Below are 13,916 nucleotides of genomic sequence, written 5' to 3' on the forward strand. Positions count from 1 at the left end.
CGGGAGCAGAATACTATGTATGACTTGTGGAGTCTTCAGGAAGGAGTTACTGCTTTACTGAGCAGGTGAGACCCTGGAGCGACCTGTCGGAGTGCAACCTCCACCATTTTTTTCTCACTGAACTTGCTGGGTCTCCCCACACTGCTTTCTCTTTATTCCTGGCCTGTACCCCTCTGGATCCTGCACCTGCTCTTCCTATGCCTAGAAAACCGTTCCCTTCAAAATGACACAGTGTTGGTCCTCCTGGTCACCTCCTCAGGGGACCTTCTTCCAAACCCCCATCTCATTCTTACTGATTAACCTTTTTAATTTCCTGTGAGCACATATCACTCTCTAGAGCTGCCTTATGTACTTCCTAGTGTCTGTTGGCTGTCTCTGCCCTCCAAGCAGGTGTAAGCAACCTAAGAGCAGATATCTTGTTTAGCTTGTTCCCTGTGGTCTTTGCAGTGTTGGGAAAGGTCTGACTTAGAGCAGGTGTTCCACAAGTCATCACTGTTGAATGGATGAAAGAATTTGTATTCAGAGAAACAAACTGGAAAACAGGAGATGTCACAAACTCCATGGAGAGCAATAAGAAGCCAATTGGAAATCATTGGTTTCTTCCATCCTAGAAGTCAGATACCATTTGAAATAGAGGATGATGGTGATGGTGATAACCAGCATGGATAAGTACTGAACTAATGCTTTAAACACATGAACTCATGTAATCCCCACAATAACTCTATGGAGCATGTGTGGCCATTCCCATTTCACAGGTAGGAAGACTGACACAGATCGAATGATTTGCCCAAGGTCACAGCTGGTAAGTGGAGGATCTGGCTCCAAAACTCAATCACTTTACTGTGTCAAGGTGATCATTGAAATGAAACAGAAAAGCACACCCTGCTTCAATTTCAGAGTCCAGTCCATGCCAGAGCCCATGTCATGGGAAGAACATTTGTATGGGGATCCAGAGACCCATTTCTGCTCACTGTGGAGTGACCATGTAGTGGCCTTGCCCACTCCAGATGGCTCTGTTTTGCAAGGAGTATCTCAGTCCCAAAATGAGACCTAGACTCTGATCTTAAGTGATCTCTAAGGTTCTTTCCAACGTAAGGATTCTTAAGCACTAAAGGAGAATTATGAAAAATTCCTTCACCTCCCCAGGCCTCAACCAGGGAGCCGCGAGTGTATGTGCATACATTCTTATGTATACTTGTATATGCATAGAAAAGGATCTGTAAGTGTGCCCACTAGACTTATTCGTGGTTGTTTCCCCTCAAGAGTGGGAGTAAGGAGGAGAATTTCATTTTGTATTTATACATCTATTTGAATTTTTCAACAAAAATGTGCTACTTCTGTATTACGAAGAACTATGTAAAGACAAAATGGTAAATGGTTTGTAGCTAGGTTACCAATAGTCTATGTATAAATAGATATTTCTAAGGGAGGATCTTTTTTTTTTTTTTTTAAACTTTGTGTTTATTTGAGAGAGAGAGAGAGATTGCGCGTGTGCTAGCACAAGCAGGGGGAAAGGCAGAAAGAGAGAGAAAGGAAGAAGCAGACCCCCCACTTAGCAGAGACCTAGATGCGGGGGGGGGGGGGGCTCAATCCCAGGCTCCTGGGATCATGACCTGAGCTAGAGGTAGCCGCTTAACCGACTGAGCCACCCAGTCGCCCCTCTGGGGAAGATCCTTGACAGGACTTAGAAGTCTTGTTTTCAAGTATTTGGACTATTTTCTCATGTGTTGTTTAGCCCTAAACTCATTTCACCTGGGAGGTGTCATTATTTAACAAGGAGACTCCAGCCCAGAACAAGACAACGAGACGTGTGGTTGTGGTCTTCAGGTATTTGAAGTGCTGCCGGGCAAAGAGGAATAGACTTCTTGTAGCTTGAGAGCAGAATCGCCAGCCGCCGGCAGAGTCGAGAGGGGTGAGATCACAGCCCGGTACGCAGTGTTAAGCAGCAGAGCTGTCTTCCTGGAGTCCGGTTCTGGTCACCCCATAGAAGTCCTGCTGGTTCTTTCATAAGGGTTTTAGTGGGATCCCCATGACTGCTGCAGGCAGGTACTCTCCATTCTCCTTACCAATTTTACACATCATCTTGTGTTCTTGTCTAAGCGAATTTGCAGAACGTTAAGTCATAGCAATTTAAAAATATAGTCCTGTGTGTCTGTGTTCAGTGCCCATTTGTGCTTTGGTTTTAATGCATCTCTTCCTAGACAAACAAAGGTCTCCTCAGACAACATAGAAGGAATCTTCTGTTCAATTTTGTATCATTTAAGATTTATATTGTATACATTCACACATTCGTGCCATTACTTCAAAACGTATACACGTGTGTTGGGGGTCAAAGAAGCTTTGAAGTTTTGGGTGTAATACTACTGTGGAGATTGATACCTAATATTTTTGTGATTATTTAAAAACTGTAGTTTGGGGCGCCTGGGTGGCTCAGTGGGTTAAGCCGCTGCCTTCGGCTCAGGTCATGATCTCAGGGTCCTGGGATCGAGTTCTGCATCGGGCTCTCTGCTCAGCGGGGAGCCTGCTTCCCTCTCTCTCTCTGCCTGCCTCTCCATCTACTTGTGATTTCTCTCTGTCAAATAAATAAATAAAATCTTAAAAAAAAAACTGTAGTTTGAATATATATATATATATATATATTTTTTAGGATTATTTATTTATTTATTTGACAGAGAGTGAGAGAGAGATTGCAAGTAGGCAGAGAGGAAGGCGGGGTGGGGGGAAGCAGGCTCCCCACTGAGCAGAGAGCCCAATGCGGGGCTGGAACCCGGGACCCTGAGATCATGACCCAAGCTGAAGGCAGAGGCTTAACCCACTGAGTCACTAAGGCACCGTGTATTTCTTCTTAATAGGTTTTCACGTTCTATTAAAAATCTTGATTGGTGGAAGTGATGTGTCATAATTTTCATAAGGAAGTAATTCCTTGTCTGTATGAATAACGTATTTTACAGTGACATTACAATAGGTTTCTCTGGTGGAATGCCAGGCACTAAGCATTGTATCTCATTAATCTTTATAACAGGTCATAGGGGTATTATAATTTTAATTTTGCAAATAAGAAAACTAAAGCTTAAAACAGTTTTTAAAAGATTTTATTTATTTATTTAAAAACTGTTTTAAGCTTTAGTTTTCTTATTTGCAAAATTAAAATTTAAATTTAAAAGATTTTATTTATTTATTTAAAAAAGAGCAGAAGCAGAGGCAGAAGCAGACTCCCCACTGAGCGGGGCTCGATCCCAGGACCCCAGGGATCATGACCTGAGCCGAAGGCAGATGCTTACCTGACTGAGCCACACAGATGCTCCAAGCTTGAAACATTTTAAACTTGCCCAAGTTCATAGTCAGCAAATGCCTAAACATGGATTTTCCCTGGTCTAACTTTAGTGCTTCCCGTGACACTTTTTTTTTTTTTTTTTTTTATATCATGAGGGGTGGGGGTGACATTTCCTTGAGTAACTACCTTGTATTCAAGAGGGTGTCTTTTAGAAGAACTCCCCACTATTAAGCCAGAACAAATGTGGAAGTTCCCTGTACTTTGGATTGGTAAAGAGGAGGGCATTTGTGGCTTGTGTTTAGACCCCCTTAGACTGTTTTGTAGAACGGAGACACCTCCTCCCATCTGACGGCATGGGACTCCAGTGCGCCTGGTCCGCGCAGAGCACTAGCGTATTTGAATACCCTACTTAAGGGGGGATTTTAAGGACTTTGGTGCTGCTCACATTTCCCCCAAGCTTCTAGCCCATCTAATATTAGTCACGCTATTTCAGATGTCTCGGTGTGCCAGGGGCTTAGGTGTCCTGACACACGTCACTGCATAAAGACAGTCCTGGGTACAGAGGCTGTCAGGACAGTGCATCGCAAGGGGGGATGAGTTTGCACCTATCCCTGGAGCCTGTCCTTTAGGACTCGACTTGGTATAGTGGGTGCATGTGAAGATGTCCTGGGTAATCTTAGCTACCTGCTATTTTTCTCAGGGCGTGGGAGGGATTTGTTGAGTTTGGGAGTCAGCCAGGACCTAGAGAATGCGGCTGAGAAGGAACCTTCTTGTTGAGCCCCTTCTCACGAGGGAATCCACCAGGGCTGTGGTCCTCACGATTATGGAGAACTTGAAGCTGCCCTCGAGTCTTCTGTTCCATCTGTATAGACTAGCCGGGCATTAGAGTGGACGTTGTGGCTGTTTATATACACAGTTTGGTGTGCAGTATAAGACTGCTGGTTGGACCAGCCTCAGAAGACTTTCTTTCCGCACAAAGAGGACTTATAAGAGAGAAGAAATGTGATTGCCGGGGATTATTTGTGGGGAAGTAGCCCAAGCTACTTGATTCTTAATGCTAAAATGGGCTCTAATCCTTGTTTCCTTTTCGGTATTGGATTAGAAAAATGTAGGGCAGCATTAGAATTGGCTGTTAACAATACCCACGACAAATATAGCTCCCAAGAATTTTGGAATGGAAGTACGTAGACAGGAAGGATTGGAGTCCACATTTTTACCTCTACCTGAGGTCACTCTTCTAAGCTCCAACGACGTGCTCTCTCCCCCCCCCCCCCTCAGATGTCTCTCAGCCATCTCAATCTTTAATTAAAAACACGCAGTGGGGCTCCTGGTGGCTCAGTCGTTAAGTGGCTGCCTTTGGCTCAGGTCATGATCCCAGGGTCCTGGGATGGAGTGGAGCCTCACTTCAGGCTCCCTGCTCAGTGGGAAGCCTGCTTCTCCCTCTCCCACTCCCCCTGCTTGTGTTCCCTCTCTCACTGTGTCTCTCTCTCTATCAATTTCTTTGCTTGAGCCAAAAACCCAGGAGTTATCTATATCTCTTCCCCACCCCAGGGCTCCTATCCAATTCAGTAGCTAGCCCTGTTGGTTTTTTTTTTTTTTTTTAAATTTTTATTTCTTTTCAGCGTAACAGTATTCATTGTTTTTACACCACACCCAGTGCTCCATGCAATCTGTGCCCTCTCTAATACCCACCACCTGGTTCCCCCAACCTCCCACCCCCCACCCCTTCAAAACCCTCCAATTGATGGGGTACCTGGGTGGCTCAGTGGTTAAAGCCTCTGCCTTCAGCTCAGGTCATGATCCCAGTGTCCTGGGATAGAGCCCCGAATGGGGCTCTCTGCTCAGCGGGGAGCCTGCTTCCTCCTTTCTCTCTCTGCCTGCCTCTCTGCCTGCTTGTGATCTCTGTCAAATAAATAAATAAAATCTTTAAAAAAAAAAAAAAACCCTCAGATTGAGCCCTGTTGGTTTTACTTCCAAAATATGTATCAAATCAATCCACTTCTCACCATGACCCCTACCACCAATTGTGCTGATTTTTTTTTTCCCTGATTGCAGAGGCCTCCTCGCTCTACGCCCTGCTTCTGTTCTCATCCCCTCCAATCTCCCCTCAGATCATGTCCCTGCCTTCAGTGGCATTCCAGTGCCCTTTAGATAAAATCATACTCCCTATCAAGGCCCTAAATGACCTGGCCTCTAACCTCAGCTTATAATGATCTCCAGTTCCAAGACGATGCCCAGCTCTTTGTCCAGCCCAAGCCTTTGTGCCTCTCCTTCTCCTTTCCAGCCTTTGCATGGCTGGCATCTTCCTTATGCTGTTCACTTCCTCAGAGAAGCCTTAGCTGGTCCTCCCACGAAGGGAGCTGTCCACACCGTTTTTATTTCTGTCATAGCCTTTGTTTATTCACCTTGGAGAGCACTTATGGGAAGCTGAGACTGCCCTTGATTCAACCTCTGGTCCACCAGGCTCTCGGCTCTGTGGGAGCTGCACCACGTCTTCTGTGTTTCGTTCCTGGTGCCTGGTCCACTGACTGGTAAACCGTAGTTATGGAATGAGCGAGTGAATGAATGAATAGATTATGTTACTATATCATTATTTCTAATGAGTACGTGGTATTCCATTATATTAACATAACCTAATTGACTTAAGTACTACTCTATCGTTGGATGTATTTGTTCCTGATTTTTCACCACACTTGAAATCTGGGAAATAATCTGAATGACTATTGGGGAAGTTGTTGACTAAACTAGGGTCTGGTATGCAGGCATTTAATATCAGGAAGCATTTTTATTCACATGAGGAAAATGAGCTTATTCATGAAAAAAAGCATCATACAAAATTATATATACAGTATGATCTTAACTACGTAGAGTTGCATGGAAAAAGCTAGCAGGAAATAAACTAAAACGTTAATTATGTATTTCAAGTTGGCAGGATTACAGGTGATCTTTCTTCTTGATTTTGTTTTTTAATATACACAAGTAGTACATGGTATTTTCTTGTTTATACTTCTTTCTAATTGCCATACTTACTGCAGTGTGTGGTTTTTTAATAATCAAGTAAAATGTTCTTAAAGTTTTTTTTTTTTAAAGATTTTATTTATTTATTTGACAGAGAGTGCCCAAGCAGAGGGTGGTGGCAGGGAGTGCGGGCAGACGGAGAGGGAGAACCAGGCTCAGCAGGAATCCTGACACAGGACTCAATCCCAGGACCCTGGGATCCTGACCTGAACTGAAGGCAGGCGCTTAACCTACTGAGCCACCCAGGCACCCTGAGTTCTTAAAGATTTTAAGAAACTTTCATGACGTGTCAGATTATTGAACATGATCAAAAGCAGAATTCAGAAACATGCCCTAGAGAATGACCTAAATGTTTGAAACACACTTGCTGATGGCATCTGCTTACCTTTGAGTCCTTCTAGGCCTTTATAGTACCTGGATTTAGGAAGAGTGGTGAAAGTTTTATTTCCTGTGAAGACTTCATGGCTGGGTAGACCTGTGTGTGGTATGGAATTTCTAGGAACTGTGGCTTAACAAAATGGTGATTTTGGCTGCGCTCAGGGTTAGAAAGACATCACAACTGCCCTTCCCATCTGTTTTTGGAGCTTGAGGGGGTTCGTGTGGCCTGAGGTATTGTCATAGTCTCTTAGCCATTTAATTTAAGACAGTGGTTCTCAAAAATCTGAGATCCCATGGAGAGTCCATAAGCAAAACTGTCTTTATAATAGGACTCACATGTTATTTGCCTTCTTCACTTTTATTCTCTTACAAGTGCGCGGTAGAGTTTTCTAGATGCTATATGATTCATAACAGATTGCAGAAGCAGATAGGAGAACCCAGCTGTCTTTTATGAAGCCAAAGATAGTTGTAGAAATGTTTTTTTAAAGCCAGTACTCTCACTAGAAAATTGTTTTATTGTAGAAAATATAATTACATTTAATTAAAATGCTATTTATGCTATTTATGTTAACATATAATGGGGTATTTATTTAGTTAGTTAGTTAGTTCTATGGCCAATGTAAGGCTTGACTCACGACCCAGAGATCAAGAGTCAGCATGTTCTACCATCTGAGCTAGCCAGGTTCTCCTCTTGTTTCTTGTTGTTTTTTTTTTCCCCCCACCTTTTTTTTTTTTTTTTTTAAAGGCTCAAGGCTTAAGATCTGAGCTGAGATAAAAAGTCAGATGCTGGGGCACCTGGGTGGCTCAGTGGGTTAAAGCCTCTGCTTTCAGCTTGGGTCCTGATCCGTCCTGGGATCGAGCCCCGCATCGGGCTCTCTGCTCAGCAGGAGGCCTGCTTCTCTTCCTCTCTCTCTCTGCCTACTTGTGATCTCTGTCAGATAAATAAATAAAATCTTAAAAAAAAAAAAGTCAGATGCTTAACCAACTGAACCATCCAGAAACCGTTCTTCTTATTTTAAGTGAATTAATGATTACTTTTAAAATTTCTGTTTAATTTTTTAAAGATTTTTTTTTAAAAGATTTATTTATTTTAGAGACAGAGAGAGCATGAGCAGGGAGAGAGGCAGAGGGAGAGAGAGAGAAGCAGACTCCCCAGTGAGTGGAAAGGCTGACATGGGGCTTGATCCTAGGACCCTAAGATCTTGACCTGAGCTGAAATCATGAGTCAGATGCTTAACCAACTGAGCCACCCAGGTGCCCTTAAGATTTTATTTTTAAGTAAACTCTATACCCAATGTGGGGCTTGAACTCCCAACCCTAAGATCAAGAGTTACATACTCCATTGACTGAGCCAGCCAAGAGCCTCTCTCAATTTCATTTCTAATATGGTAAATATCAATAGATATTTACCCACTTAACAAATATTCTTTGGAGTGTTCAATTTTTTTAAAAAAAGATTTTATTTATTTATTTGACAGAGAGATCACAAGTAGGCAGAGAGGCAGGCAGAGGTTGGGGGGAAGCAGGTTCCCTGCTGAGCGGAGAGCCTGATGAGGGGCTCCGTCCCAGGACCCTGAGATCAGGACCTGAACCGAAGGCAGAAGCTTAACCCACTGAGCCACCCAGGTGCCCCTGGAGTCTTCAATTTTTAAAAGTGTAAAGAAGTCCCGAGACCAGAAAGTTTAAGAATCACAAAATTAAAGAACAGGAAGAGGGACACCTGGCTAGCTCAGTCTGTAGAACATGTGATTCTTTATCTTAAGGTCACAAGTTCAAGCCCCACGTTGGGCCTTGAACTTACTTTAAAAAAAAAAAAAAAATATATATATATATATATATATATAAAATTATTATTTTTTTTTTTTAAAGAATAAAGGAAAAAGAAAAGTTTGTGGTAATTTGATTATGGCTCAGTAAGCAGATTGGTTGAATTGCATGATAGAGAAAACAAAGCCTGTGGGGGTAAATGACCTAGTCTAAGATAATAAGCAGATGTTGAAAGTCATTAACACTGAATTAAATTTTCCTCCCTCCCTCCCTCTTTTCCTCCCTACTTTTCTCCTTTCCTTCTTTCCTTCCCTTCTCCCTTCCTTTCTTTTTTTCTCTCCTTTTTTAGAGATCATGCACGATGTGATAAAGAAGGTGAAGAAGAAGGGGGAGTGGAAGGTAAGTAGAAGAGCACAGTTAGTGGTCTTAACAGGTGAGTTCCTGTGGGAAACATAACGATGGTGAAAATATAAGAAAATAGAGTTAGGAGAAGAGTGTGTAATAGGAAATCAAGACTATTGCTGTATCCAGAGAGTACAAAAAGAGGTAAACCTTCTGCCTTATTTTAGGCAGTCTTGGTGAAGAAATCTCTTGGTCATAAAGCTTCTCTTAAAGAGCAATTGGTGGGACACTTTAGCAGTGGAACTCTTTTATTCCAACAAAATATTGCCGGGAAGCTCTTCTATAAAGCAGAAGAAGGTGAAATCATTCTGCTTGCTACGAGAGTAGAAAGTCCCTCTGGTGCCCCGAAAGCATCTCTAGGAAGCCCATACAACAGTGTGGAAAGCCCTCATCGTGTCCAGCCCCATTTATCTGTGACTATATATGACAAAAGAAGGAAGATTGTTCATTCGTAGAACATTGGGAGCAATGCTGGAAGCAAGCCCTCAAGCCAATCAGATTGATTCTGTCCTCCTTTATCAGAATGGGCGCTTCAGGTGGGAAAGCGTGCTGTCCTCCATTCAGAAAGTCACTTGGTTGTCTGGGGCAGGCATTACACCGGCTTGGAGAACACGCTGTTTTACTTGAACTTTCCCATGTGTTATTGGAGGGTTTATACCAATCATTCATGCCCCTAAGTTGTCCCACAGTCAAGAACCCACATATTTTTTTTTTTTAAAGATTTTATTTATTTATTTGTAAGAGAGAGAGTGAGAGCGAGCACAGGCAGACAGAGTGGAAGGCAGAGTCAGAGGGAGAAGCAGGCTCCCTGCGGAGCAAGGAGCCCGATGTGGGACTCGATCCCAGGACGCTGGGATCATGACCTGAGCCGAAGGCAGCTGCTTAACCAACTGAGCCACCCAGGCGTCCCAAGAACACACATATTTTCAAGTTCACTTGGTCCAGGAACAGCAGAGCTGTGTGATACAGAAGGATTTTGGTCTCCGCCTCAGCCTTGGAGCTGTTTGAGCCAGCATGTCCAGATCCTCATCTTTATCCATGTCCTTCTCTTTCTCTTCCCACAGTAATAGACTTAGGGATTTGCGAATTTTGTTTTTCAACAGAAACTTTTTTTTTTTTTTAAGATTTTATTTATTTATTTGACAGAAGGAGAGAACACAAGCAGGGAGCAGGGGGGTGGGTGGGGCGGGCAGGCAGAGGGAGAGGGAGAAGCAGGCTCCCCAAGGGGCAGGGAGCCTGATGTGGGGCTTGATCCTAGGACCCTGGGATCATGACCTAACAAAGGCAGTTGCTTAACTGTTTATTAACTATTAACATTAACTGTTAATGACTTTTAAGGCAGGGAGCCACCCAGGCGCCCTGGGTTATGAGGAAATTGCCTCTTAGCATGAGAACTAATTGGCTTTTAGAGCTTTCTGGTCACCATTGTGTCTAGCTCCTTTTAACCTCGGTTTATGTCATTAGAGAGAAGGAGAAGGGGCACCTGGGTGGCTCAGTGGATTAAGCCTCTGCCTTCAGCTCGGGTCATGATCCCAGAGTCCTGGAATCGAGCCCCACATGGGGCTTTCTGCTCGGCAGGGAGCCTGCTTCCTCTCTCTCTCTCTGCCTGCTTCTCTGCCTACTTATGATCTTTGTCTGTCAAATAAATAAATAAAATCTTTAAAAAAAAAAATAAAGAGGAAGAGATGTAGCCTTGTTTTAGCTAATGACTTCTCTACACTGTGGGCTGAACAGAGATAGGGGCGGTTAGCTGGAGAATTGCAGGTCTGAAGCTTTCAGACTGGGATTGGTGTGTTCTTGTTTTTCCCGTCGGGACTGAAGTAGAGTAGCTCCCGGACAGCTCAAGTGCTGGTACATCCTCATGGTGTTGGCAACAAAGTACTCATCTTGCACGCTGTATGTGTGGCACGAGTGTTCATTCTCCTTGATTAAAAAAAAAAAAAAAAAAAAAAAGCTGCTGCTCTGAAAATATCATCTCCAGTATGGTTTTCTCTGAGTGTGGGCGCTGTCGATGACTTTTTCCTTTTTCTATTTTCTTTTTCTTTTTTCTTCTTTTTTTTTTTTTTTGAGTAGTCATTTTCTTCATCATGGGAAAACTTTAATTTTTTTAAGCATATACAATTAAGTCAGTGAGAACAAACTCCTAGTCCTAGAAGGTGAGGTTTGCGTGTAGCATGGGAGAGAAAAGCTAGCGTGTATGTTAGCAAACGTCTGCCCCATAGGAAGTATTTGTAACTTAATATTCTATTTTTCCGGGGCACTTTTTGAAGTCTGACATAGTAGCCTGATGAGAGAATCACAGCCAGTCCCACGCGCAGGCCGTAAGCTGTTCTTTTTGCTTCCAGGTGCTGGTGGTCGATCAGCTGAGCATGAGGATGTTGTCCTCCTGCTGTAAGATGACGGACATCATGACCGAGGGGATAACAAGTGAGCGCAGATCTCTCGCTGCCTTTGAGTGAAACCCAGGCCTCTTCTTTGGCAACCGTTCCCCCTCCCTATTTGTTATTTTGTCACTTGACTTCACATTTTTACAACGACCCAGGTGGTAAGGCTGTTAAGTCCTTGAGAGGCCTTCTTGTTTATCACTAAATCTGTAGCACCCAGTGCAGTACTAGACGATCATTAAATATCTGTAATATTTAATATTACTTTAATACATTTTATATTACCTTAAATATCTAGTAGTAAAGGTGCGAAAAGGAAGGTTAAATCAAGGGAAAGAAGGCAGGCCGCCAACGGAAACAGTGCACAAAAGACCTGAATGCCCACTTCACAAAGAAGAGATCCAAGTAGCCAAGAAATCCATCCAACATTGGCCACCTACATTAGTTGGTTAAAACCAGAATGAGATCTTGCTATACACTCATCAGATTGGAGTATTTAAATTCTGTTAATGCCAAGTGACAGATAGGATGTAGAAAAATGGGAACTCCTGTATGACAGAGTGGCCGTTCGTATAGTTACTTTGAAAAACACAGGCAGTGTCTGGTAGAGTTGAAGGTGTGTGTGTCTTGCAAGCCAGGCAGTTCGACGTGTGTCCTAGACAAATTTCAGCATGTGTGCAGGGCTGTTCACACAGGATTGTACATAGTAACCCCAAATTAGAAACAACCAAAACATGTAAATCGTGGTATACCATGGTATAGTCACATAGCAGAATACTACGGACGATGAAAATGAAGGAACTCTGGCTATTCGCAAGCACATGGGTAGACCTGATGCCCATAATGCTGAGCCAAAGAAACAAGATACAAAAGATACTTACAGTGTGCTTTCATTTATATGAAGTTCCAAACTAGGCAGAACTAAGCTGTGCTGTTGTGAAATGCAGGTGTACATGGTAAAACCATGAAGAGCAGTGATCGCATTCCAGTCGGGCCGGGGGTTCTCTCTGGAGGGTGGGGGGCGGGGTAGGGTATGGCAAGTTTCCTGACTGGGGAAGCACTTATGCAGGTGTTTACTTTGCAATTATTTGCATGTTTATGTGTTATTCACTCTTTAGACTGCCTGTTATAATTTCAAAATCATAGGCTTTTCAAAAAATTTAAGTCAGCTGCTCAAGGTCACTGGCCAGTAGCTCACACCTGAGACTAGGACTCAGCCCTCTGGCTCCTGTCCTGGAGCTCTACTCACATTTGTGTGTAGCTCTTGTGTTACTCAGTGTCTCCTTTCAAGAGGGGTCCTGTATTTTAATCTTTGAAATAGCATTTTCTTCTGAGCTGTCTTGGAGGACTGAAAAACAATACCTTCGAGTTATTGTTTCAAACAAGGAAGTTAACCTTCCTTGTTCCTCTGAAGAAAATGTTGGGTGGAACACACCTGTTGAAATTTACTTCCTGTTGCAATTTTTTCCCCCCTGGAGACTTCTTATGAAGACTTACGCAAGTCTTATGGGGCTTGCAGACGCTTGATGGTCTTTGTCAAAATGACAACAAACCGCGGTTATGGGAGGAAGAGCTAGGAGGGTTGAGATTTCAATAAGCTAAGTGAATTTTATTCAAAGGTTTGTCCTTTATTCTAAGCTTATGTCTTTCCTATTATTTGGTGTTAAAATGTTTTGAAATTGTGAAATTATGGTGACAATATATCATGGATTTTCTTATTGATTAAATTCTAAGTGCATATATATGTATGAATATATATGTAATGACTTTGGGGGGTATAATCACACCTTGGATATGAGTCCTTCATGTTTATTTGTTTATTTTTAAAGATTTTATTTACTTGACAGAGAGAGAGAGAGCAAGCACAAGCAGAGGGAGTGGGAGAGGGAGAAGCAGGCTCCCCACTCAGCATGGAGCCCGATGTGGGGCTTGATCCCAGGACCTTGGCACCATGACCTGAACCGAAGGCAGATGCCCAACCAACTAAGCCACCCAGGCGCCCTAAGTCCTTCACTTTTTTTTTTTAATTCTTTTTTTTTTTTTTTAAAGATTTTATTTATTTATTTGACAGAGATCACAATTAGGCAGAGAGAGAGAGAGAGAGGAGACGAAGCAGGTTCCCTGCCAAACAGAGAGCTCAATGAGGGACTCGATCCCAGGACGCTGAGATCATGACCTGAGCCGAAGGCAGCCGCTTAACCAACTGAGCCACCCAGGCGTCCCAAGTCCTTCATTTTTAAAAACACTTTTCCAAATCCAGTGTATCTATCACCAGAAACCTAGTCCTATAAATGAGAGTACGTAATTTTTACTGTGACTTCTTGTCATTCAGTGATCGAAAACTGGGCTTGCCCCTGTTTTGAGCTTAAAAGTTATTTTCTTCATTGTATTTTTTAAAAGATTTTATTTATTTTTTTATTTATTTGACAGAGAGAGACACAGTGAGAGAGGGAATACAAGCAGGGGGAGTGGGAGAGGAAGAAGACTCCCTGCTGAGCAGAGAGCCCGATGTGGGGCTCGATGCCAGAACCCTGGGATCATGACCTGAACCAAAGGCAGAAGCTTAACAACTGAGCTACCCAGGCACCCCTTCACTGTATTTTTTTTAAAGATTCATTTATTTATTTATTTGAGAGAGAGAAAGAGAGAGAGGGCCAGGAGAGAGGCAGAGGGAGAGGGGAGAGGCAATCCCA

General features: G+C 43.0%; 1 protein-coding gene across 4 annotated transcripts in view; it reads left to right on the forward strand.

Annotated features, from left to right (window-relative positions):
- STXBP1 (syntaxin binding protein 1) overlaps positions 1-13,916 on the forward strand; it is a 73,507-nt gene that overhangs the window by 27,158 nt on the left and 32,433 nt on the right. For all 4 annotated transcript variants that reach the window (XM_013058727.2, XM_004757264.2, XM_013058728.2 and 1 more), the window contains exons 2-3: positions 8,787-8,836; positions 11,185-11,266. In XM_013058727.2, the coding sequence (XP_012914181.1) occupies positions 8,787-8,836; positions 11,185-11,266 (132 nt within the window). The remainder of the gene's footprint in view (positions 1-8,786; positions 8,837-11,184; positions 11,267-13,916) is intronic.

The sequence above is a fragment of the Mustela putorius genome, unplaced genomic scaffold, assembly GCF_011764305.1.
Source record: "Mustela putorius furo isolate JIRA1106 unplaced genomic scaffold, ASM1176430v1.1 tig00000596_pilon_pilon_pilon, whole genome shotgun sequence".
Classification (NCBI taxonomy): Eukaryota; Metazoa; Chordata; class Mammalia; order Carnivora; family Mustelidae; genus Mustela; species Mustela putorius.